General features: G+C 46.8%; 2 protein-coding genes across 5 annotated transcripts; one reads left to right on the top strand and one right to left on the bottom strand.

Annotated features, from left to right (window-relative positions):
- The first annotated feature begins 683 nt into the window (after positions 1–683).
- LOC144704904 (uncharacterized) lies at positions 684–2614 on the top strand. The gene is made up of 2 exons (XM_078577486.1): positions 684–2220; positions 2341–2614. The coding sequence occupies exons 1-2, from the start codon at positions 684–686 to the stop codon at positions 2349–2351; spliced, it is 1548 nt and encodes a 515-aa protein (XP_078433612.1). The 3' UTR covers positions 2352–2614.
- A 181-nt stretch (positions 2615–2795) lies between these two features.
- LOC144704903 (putative cyclic nucleotide-gated ion channel 9) lies at positions 2796–8252 on the bottom strand. Of its 4 annotated transcripts, XR_013581925.1 has the most exons (9): positions 8027–8252; positions 7517–7623; positions 5632–6187; positions 5038–5250; positions 4663–4967; positions 4374–4485; positions 4060–4296; positions 3132–3985; positions 2796–3023 (listed from the first exon to the last, which is right to left on the bottom strand). XR_013581925.1 is itself a non-coding variant. In XM_078577483.1 (8 exons), the coding sequence occupies exons 2-8, from the start codon at positions 7576–7578 to the stop codon at positions 3293–3295; spliced, it is 2178 nt and encodes a 725-aa protein (XP_078433609.1). In that variant the 5' UTR covers positions 7579–7623; positions 8027–8252; the 3' UTR covers positions 3054–3292. The 4 variants fall into 4 exon arrangements, 3 of the variants coding, with proteins under 3 accessions (XP_078433609.1, XP_078433610.1, XP_078433611.1); XM_078577483.1 differs by lacking the exon at positions 2796–3023 and having other exon boundaries at positions 3054–3985; XM_078577484.1 differs by lacking the exon at positions 2796–3023 and having other exon boundaries at positions 3054–3985; positions 7517–7585.
- Positions 8253–9198: the final 946 nt, after the last annotated feature.

Below are 9198 nucleotides of genomic sequence, written 5' to 3'. Positions count from 1 at the left end.
AGAGGGACAGACAGAGATAGATAGAGAGAGAGACAGACAGAGAGAGACAAAGAGAGATAGAGATAGAGAGAGAGGGACAGACAGAGAGAGAAAAAGAGAGATACAGAGAGATAGAGAGAGAAAGAGAGAGAGAGAGAGAGAGAGAGAGAGAGATAGTGTGTGTGTGAGAGAGAGAGATACAGAGAGAGAGAGAGAGGCTAAAAAATTCAGAAACGGACGATACACGGACCCATCTTTGTCGACCCTATAAGTAGGGTTTGAAATTTTAGACCGGGGACCGGTCGGACCGGACCGAACCGAGACCGAAAAAAGACCGGACCGGAAGTGGACCGAACTTTAGGTAAGGTTTAGGTCCATGCCAAAAAACAGGACCAGACCAGACCCTATACCACATACTACCCATTCCCCTCCCCATCTCCCTTTCCATGACCCGCCCCAAAGCTCATTGACGCTGCTTGGCTACACAACACCTCTGTCCCCTCCCCCCCTACACCTCCGCCACCCTCGGTACCGAACCGGACCGGGACCGAACAAGACCAGACCGGAACCTGACCGAAGTTCAGGTACGGTTTAGGTCCATGCCATAAAACCGGACAGGACCGGGACCGTCAAACCCTACCTGTAAGTTCCCTACCTGAAAGCCCGCCAGGCCAAAAACCCTCCAAGCCTAAACCTAAACCTCGATGCCCCAATCTCCTCCTTCCCAGTTCCCAATCCTCCCCCCCCCCCCAAAACCTCATTCCCTCGGCAGAATCCAAACCATGCTCCTCCGTCGCCTCCTCCGCAAACCCCCCTCTCCTCCCCCGCCGTGCACCTTCCTCCCTGCGGCGACCTTCATAGACGCCAAGATCAAATGGGTTCGCGACCGCGGCCTCGACCACGCCGTAGAGAAGGAGAAGCACCTCCGCCCACTCCACGCCCTCAAAAACCTCCTCCTCCATCCCTCTCACAACCCTCTTCCCCTCTCTCTCTCCTCTATCTCCGATCTCAGCTCCCGCCTCCGCCTCCCCTTCCGCGCTATCCGCTTCATCCGCAAGTACCCTTCCGTCTTCCTCGAACAATCCTCTTCTTCTGACCCCATTCTACAACAACCCTTTTCTCTTGATCCAAATCCACGACTACCCTTTTCTCCTGAGCCCAATCTACGCCAACCCAATTCGCCAGAGACGAATCTACGGCTACCCATTTCGCCAGAGAAGAATCAACGGCTACCCAATTCGCCAGAAATGAATCTACGGCTACCCAATTCGCCAGAGACGAATCTAGAGCTAACCAGTTCGCCAGAGAAGAATCTACACCAACCCAATTCTCCAGAGATGAATCTACGGCTACCCATCTCGCCAGAGACGAATCTACGGTTACCCATTTCGCCAGAGATGAATCTACGGCGACCCGTTATTCTCCCCATGCCGGAGCTCGTCAGATTGCACGAAGAAGAGCAGATGGTTTACCAGAGCACTCAAGCGGAGACAGCGGACCGGCTTCTACGGCTGCTGATGATGACCCCTCAAAGGAGAATCCCACTAACAGTCATCTCCAAGCTCAGTTGGGAACTCGGCCTGCGAGACGACTTCGCTCGCTCGCTTCTCCCCCTCTACCCCGACTACTTCCGAGTCATCCCTTCCGAGTCGACCGATTCCCTCGACCTCGAACTCGTCTGCTGGAACGACGAGCTCGCGGTCTCGGCCATGGAGAATCGCGCCAGGAAGACGGGCGGGTACAGAAAGGGCGATTCTTTGGCCTTCCCCATGGTTTTTCCTCGTGGGTTTTCCTTGGAGAAGAAAATCCGGAATTGGGTTGAAGAATGGCAGCGATTGCCTTATCTTTCCCCTTACGAGGACTCGGGGAGATGCCTCGATCCATCCAGCCCGTTGGCCGAGAAATGGACGGTGGGGATGCTCCACGAGCTGCTCAGTCTGATGATCGGGAAGAAGGCGGAGAAGGAGGAGTTGGTCTTGCTTGGGGAGTGCGTTGGGCTTCGGCCGGGGTTTAAGAAGGAAATTCTGAGGTTTCCGGGGATTTTCTATCTGTCTAACAAGAACAGGACTCATACTGTTGTGCTCAGAGAGGGGTATAAGAGGGATATTCTTGTTGAGAAGCACCCTCTCATGGCCATGAGGTTCCAGTACATTCGTCTCATGCGGCAGAGCGCTGCTGGCGATGCCGCCTCTGCCCCTGCCCACGGCGCTGCTGCCGAAGACTTTGTGAGGGAAGACGAAGGTAAACACGGAGATGATGATGATGATGATGACGGCGATGATGATGATGAAAGATCATGTCGTTCTCTTTGACTTTGTTGCTGCCCGTTGACCGGGTGGTCAATGGTGTTGGTTTTTGTAGAACTGGGTTGAGGAAGGAAATTGTGCAGTAGGATGAACAAGAAGCGCCGGCGACGCTGCCTCTGCCCCTGCCCGCGGTGCCGCTGCCGAAGACTTTGTGAGGGAAGACGAAGTTAAACAAGAAGATGATGATGAAAGATCATGTCGTTCTCTTTGACTTTTTTGCTGCCCGTTGACCGGGTGGTCAATGGTGTTGGGTTTTGTAGAACTGGGTTGAGGAAGGGAATTGTGCAGTAGGATGAACGAGAAGGGTCAAATCCTCTCGTTTTACTTTCTCCTAATATCAAATGAGCAGATAAAATAAACGAGTGCAAAAAGATGATTATGATGATGACCCTTGTGGACAAAGAAGTCCATGCCGCTGACTATTTTATTAACTGAGTTGACACTGCTAGCTGAGACACAATCCTGTAAAAAATGATGATGAATATGATCATGATTATGAGGATGACACGATAAACTTTTGATTGTTTCATCCACTGATATCTGCTGAGGTTCCATCGACCAGAAAGCAAACAAACAAGATGACAATTGGGGTAATGATGATGATGATGACAGGTCTACCTTTTGACCCTTTCATTGACTTAAGTCAACGGAGGTTTCAGTGACCAAAAGCTCCATCACCTTGACCTTTTTCTCAAGTTGGTTGAAATACCAGCAGATAATATGACGACCTATAATCAACTGATAGGAAGAAGAAGAAGATGATAGTGATTATTTTAAAAAAAAATTAAAAACTTTTTTCATTGACTGATGCCTTGACGGCAGATATATAGACCAGAAAGTTCATACCGCTGACTTTTTGCATGACCTGGGTAACATCACTCGCAGCGAAAGCCAGACTTGCTTCTGGTTAACAAGGATGACCACAGGAAGCCAATGTTTGGACTGGTAACAAGATGAACTGCTGACACTTAAAGACACCGCCAATGCCTGTCCACACGGCTAGCCAGTCATTGGTCTTCAAAGAAGTCGGGCTCGGGCGGCTTCTGGAGGTTGACCAGGCCCGGAGCAGATTTCAGGTCGCGGAGACGGTGGACTCCTCGGAGGGCATTGGCCGCGAATCGAGAGGCATAGAAGGTGGCACGGATACTGGGCGAGGCAGCATGGGCAGGATGCAACAGTACAGCCGCCTCGCCTTGCTGCTCTTCTTCTACACGTTGCAGCTCCGCCGCCTTCCTCTTCAGGTGCCTCCGCCACGCTGCCTGGATGAAACGGGCCGCCCACGTCCGCCACTGCTGGGAGTGGAAGCGGAACGTGTGCTGGACTTGGCGACTGTGGAAACGCCGGAATTGGCTGGCCACAAATTTGAGCTCCTCTGCGATGAGCGCAAACGCCTCGACCTCGGTCAACGCAAAGACCGTCCTTGTCGACGAAGGGAGGTTTGACCCAGACTTTGGGTCAAGCGCCCATGTCAACAGCTCCTCCCCGCAGAAGTCTCCCTCCTTGAGCAAGCTCTTGTTGAAGAACCCGCTCCGCCCACCGTCCGTCGTCATGCTCTCCAGCCGCCCTCGGATGATAAACAGCATTTCGTCCACCGGGTCGCCCTCCCTCACAATGTGCGTGTTCTCCGTGTACAGGGTAGGCTTCAGCCGTTCGCATATTGCATCTAGGAGCCTCTCGTCCATGTTCTCAAATAACGGCACCTGAAAAATCATGACCTTAAAGCCAAAACGAAGACAAACACGGCGATGGAGTAAGAAGAGGCTCGTGGGCTCACTCTTTTGACTAAGGCAAGGCAGAGATGGCGCTTGATGTCACGGCGGAGGTCCTTGGGGAGGCTCTGCACTAGCGTTTCCTCGTTAACCCCACGGGTCTCAAGCCACTTGTACTGGTCATATCTCCGGACTCGCTCCCGCAGCTCTGGCGGCAGTAGCCGGTGGTGCATCCACTGCTCTGAGTCTCGCCGCTTCACCCTCATCTCCTCCAGCCTGATCGTCAAGGACTGCAGATAAGTCTGCAAGGAAAACACTGGAATGCATTATTCTCTTGATCAATCATCATTCGCATTACTTGGCCAAAGATGGGTCGAACCTGCATGTTGCCAATGAGGAGGGCAAAGAGGATGAGCCCGACAATGGCCAGTGTAATGGAGAAGATGACCTCCCCAGGGTAAGTACTTGTCTCAAGACCCTGCCCGAGGGTACTGCAAACAACCAAAAAATCCATCATAAACCCATCTGAATGGAACAAAACTTAAAAGGGAGCTTTGAAAACTCACAAAGCAAATACCAGTATAGGCACTACTAATATTATTATACATCTCCCAAGTGTCTAAAAACAGAGGTAGAATAAAAGGGGATGTTTTCTCTGAGCCCCTCACCTGAGGTTCTGAAGCCCCCACCAGAGGCAGTAGCAATACTTAGAGACAAACTTCTTCGAGGCCACAATACCAGATGAGAGTGCCTGCTGGTATATACCAAAGTCGAAGTTTGAATTGCCATCATCAGCCGAGCAGTACGAGTTGAGGACACGCTGTCCGAAAAGGCGCCAATCTGCAAGGCCCGCTCTATCTCCAGTTATGCAGTAGAGGAACTTTGCATCGCATGGAGAGCTAGAATCGCAGGCCTCGTGCCGGCAAGCATCCTCTCGCTCCACGGCAAGCAGGTACCAGAATGCACCGACAATCTAAAAAAGAAACCGAGAAGATTACAATAGTCCCCACGGAAGGATAAAATAGAAGGTCGGTAGAGATTACATGGCTGGCAAGCATGTACCACAGGAGGTAGTAGGCAGCTCCAGCCCAGGCAGTCTCTGCAAAGACGCCGGACGTCCTCTTCAGCTCAGAGGTGAGAGGAAAGATGCGGAAGAAGCGGGGGATGTACTGGATCAGCACTATGTAGAAAAGGGCATCCTTGGTTGCCAGCACGCTTGAGCTCTGTGATATGTGGAGGAACCTCCAGACCACAATCTGCGGTAAAGACACAAGGAAGAAGAAAATGGCAGGAAATAAGATCGACGGAAGATGGGTTTAAGGCTCGCAAACAATGGCCAGTTCATCTAGGATGGATGATGATTTATCCTTGACATCATCCTCCTCTGCTGCAGTAACGACAAAGATGAAATCGTCATCATAATCCAAGCCACAGGCAAATGATAAGGATGATGATGACTATTCATCGACCCTCGTCATCAGAAATAGTAAAAATGGAGAAAAGTGAAGAGAGAATGATGTGAGTCCTCATCATCGTTCTTCAACAATTTGTGGTAAAAAATGATCAATTTGTCATGGTCTTCATCGCAGAGAAATAAAATGACAATGCAACGCTGAACCCTAGATGAGTTTAAGAACCTGAGGCAGGGGGAGGATAGCCAGGAAGTCCACAATGAAGCGCCATTTGAGGTAGCGGCGTGCTATCTGGGCTTGGTCAATGACAAGCTCGCCTCGGCCGAATACCCGAGAAGAGGGGGCAATGTAGGCAGTCTGGAACTGGAGAAAGATTCGGATGAGGTAGAATGCATCAATGATGGTGCGAATTGTGGTGGCGATAATGGCAAGCTTCCGGTCGATGCCCAAGCAGTAATCGTTGTTGCTGGAAACAGGGAGGTAGAAGAAAAGTGGATCCACCGAGACGGCGAGGATGCAGGAGATGACAAAGAGCTTATTCCAGCGCTGGAGAAACTTGTCCTGAGGATCAAAGACTTTCTTCTCCATGCCCTTGAGGTCTTCAGGGAAGACAGCACGAGAGACGCCATGGCGGAGAGTCCGGCCCAGCGAGAGCAAGCCCTCAGAGCCTCTTCTGACTTCGCTCTTGAATGTTCTTCGTGTTGTTGCCCTGGTCAAGCCATCAATGCTAAACCCGGACCTGTTCATTCTTTCACCCTCTCTTTCCTCCAAATCCTCCAACCTGTGAAAGCGTGGAGTTCAATTTGATTATTCATGAAGAATTGTGTATGATCAATTAAGTGAATGACAAATTTCAAATTTGGGGGGGGGGGGAGGGAGAGGATGGAGAACCAACTCTGAAGATTAGCATCCATAACGTAAAGAAACATTTTGCACATACTTAACAATCAATGAGCCCGCATAAAAGTTTGGGAAGAAAAAACTAGATCGACTTTTGATCGCTTTATTTTGATAAGTCCAGCATAATAAGGCTATTTCTTGACTGTAAATCATGATAAAGTGCTTGACATCTGAGGTGAAAATTTCACAAGTGATTCTTACTTTCTGAATAGATTATGCAAGCAGGCAGGCAGAGGTTTACGCTGGGAGGTGATGGGCCTCCTATATTATGGAACCTGTCAACGGATTTTTGCATTCTCAGATTTTTATTACTTGATTTAGAATTGTGATCATATTAGCTTGAACGCATAATACCATCTTGTGTTGCAATTCTCTATAAATCATGAATTGGGGGATCCCGTTTGAACATTTTGAAAAAATTGATGGTCTAGCAGATGAAAAGAAAACATGAGCAATAACTAAAGGTTTGCTCAAAGGTAGGGTTTGGTGCCCCATCCACACCCTCGGACGAGTGATGGAACGCACTGGGGCCTCAGGTCATGGAGGACCCAGTGGTACAGCATAAGATCTGATCTTTGTCAATGGGACGGTGGAGGATATATCAAGGGTTTCTCATCCCATACACATACAAGATGCATCCAACATCCCGTCCCAGGGCAATGGACGTGTGTATTGGAACACGCAATGTCCCATCCATTCCAACCCTTGTCATCCTGGACGCGAAAAACCCTACTGAAGAGCAACGGTGAAGGGTAGGCAAGACGTAATTTGAAATCAGCAATGCTCAGTTATCACTGCAGACCAAGATGAAGCATCTCACAGTCCGCAAATCAAAAACAAAAAAATTAGGATTGATGTATATATCGAGAAAAGATTTTTACAAAAGAGAAGTCCAGTGAACAATTGCGCATTCCCACGTGAAATGGATGACCAAATTCGGAATTTTCTTCCCTGTATGGTGAGTTGGTCATTTTAACATTAATAGGGTGATAGAATTTTGGGGATTCAAATTTTCAGAATAAGCGGATAAGAGAAATTTGAGTACCATATCTCATATGGTAACCTGAAATTTGAGAATCAATTCTAGAATACCTCACGTATTAGAAAATTTTAAAAAAATGCAGACAAAGGAAAACCTGGCCCAAGAGGACAAAATGAGAAATGGAGACTAGACAAAATAAATTAAGAAAAGGCGCTCTCTGCTCCGCACCTTACAAAATTTTCTCTTTGGCCATCAATTATTTGGGACTTGAGACCACCACAGTCTAACATGATCAGTCTGAGGCAATTCAAAGGCGTTTGGATCAGCAAACATGACTGCCAAGAGAACCAGGAGGACAAATCATAAAACGATCAATCGCAAGGCTGCTTACAGAAATCAGGGACGTCCAATCTCGAGTTAAACACGAAAACAATTGAAAGCAAAGATCGAATTCCAAGTTACAATGCGAGAAATTTAACATATTTGAAATCAGGGAACACAATCACGCAATTAACAAGCAGATCATCAGATCAGCTGATTCCCTCTAAAATATTTGGATGAATGGTATCCAGCAATAACGACCAGATTACAAAAAAAACAATATATAAGCCCTAAATCGGAATAAGCAAGATTACCATATTCCTATGCATGCACAATAATCTGATAATCAACAGCAGAAAGCCATACGATACAGACGTCGGTAGTTAATCAAATTCACGAGATTAAAGGATCACGCACCTATGCCAGGACTGTAGAACGCCGTCGCCGCTGCATACCTCGATATGTTGTGCCCCCTGGTTTCTACCGACAATTGAACATCAGGATCAAATCAAGAAGAAGAAGGCCTGATTAAAGATCAAATCTTTTGCGATCTCGACGAATGATTCCACTGCAGGATGGTCGATCGTGATCGACGCCCCCACGCTTTGACGCGGTGTTGGCCGGAGGAAAAACAAGGGAAACAGTCCAATTAGAAATTGGCAACTGTATAAATATAACTGCCGTTATATAAAAATGTGTTTATGAATATGGTTATTTGTGATTAATTTAAACCAGTCAAATCATTTTCTTCTATGTTGAATGATTATTTAAACTAGTTTATAAATTCATTACAGATTATATGATTTATTAATGCTAGCATTAGTCGATGGTTATGATTATTTAATTATCAGCTACTTAAGACTTTTCTCCATATATCGTGTCTGCATTAATTGATGGATTGTAGACCATAGCTTTAAATTATGACTTTCCAAATATTTTGAACAAATAAATGACAAAATATCAGGTAAACGTGGTGGGTATTTTTGTATTTAAGGAATGTCCATGAGGTTTCTCAAGTCATACCTGTAAAGAAATCTAGAGATGTGTTAAGGTTCTTAAATAACTCATCAATAAGGATTAATAAAGTTTCATTACTTTGAATAACCCAGCATTTATAATTTTTTGACTTGGAATTTTATGTTTCTTAAGTGTATCCTTGGTGAGACCTTTCTAGTCTCATTATCTATATCATTATTCTTTTCCCAAGTGTGAGTTGTTCTTTATTTTTCTTATAATGTCCCAGATTCTAGATGAGATTCAAGGATCATATTTTGTGGCATTCCATCGCATTTATTATAAATAAAATTGTCACTTATTATCTTGCACCATGAGTCGCAGCAGTCCTAGGATGCACCTTTTGCTGACTAACATGCATCAGATAATGATTTAAAATGACAAGAAATGGGGCATGGATCTGATCATTTTACGACACGCTAAAGATATATTGCATGGATCAACAAGGAGATAGAACAATCAAACTACTGAGAATGATTCAACTTCAAATTGAGATAGAACAATCAAGGAGCAGTTTCAGGCTGAAATTTTTAGGTATATTTGCCTCTCTCTCTCTCACCTATCTGTGCACGCTC

The sequence above is a fragment of the Wolffia australiana genome, chromosome 6 (assembly GCF_029677425.1).
Source record: "Wolffia australiana isolate 7733 chromosome 6, ASM2967742v1".
NCBI lineage: Eukaryota > Viridiplantae > Streptophyta > Magnoliopsida > Alismatales > Araceae > Wolffia > Wolffia australiana.
This window is presented reverse-complemented; position numbering and strand designations above follow the sequence as displayed.

Bases quoted from the DNA above. Each gene is read 5' to 3' on its own strand.
- LOC144704904 (XM_078577486.1), top strand. From the start codon at position 684: ATGCCCCAATCTCCTCCTTCCCAGTTCCCAATCCTCCCCCCCCCCCCA.
- LOC144704903 (XM_078577483.1), bottom strand. From the start codon at position 7,578: ATGTTAGACTGTGGTGGTCTCAAGTCCCAAATAATTGATGGCCAAAGA. The intron at 4,486-4,662 runs GTGAGGGGCTCA...GGTTGTTTGCAG, and splicing joins TGGGGGCTTCAGAACCTCAG to TACCCTCGGGCAGGGTCTTG. The intron at 4,297-4,373 runs GTTCGACCCATC...TTTTCCTTGCAG, and splicing joins TCCTCATTGGCAACATGCAG to ACTTATCTGCAGTCCTTGAC.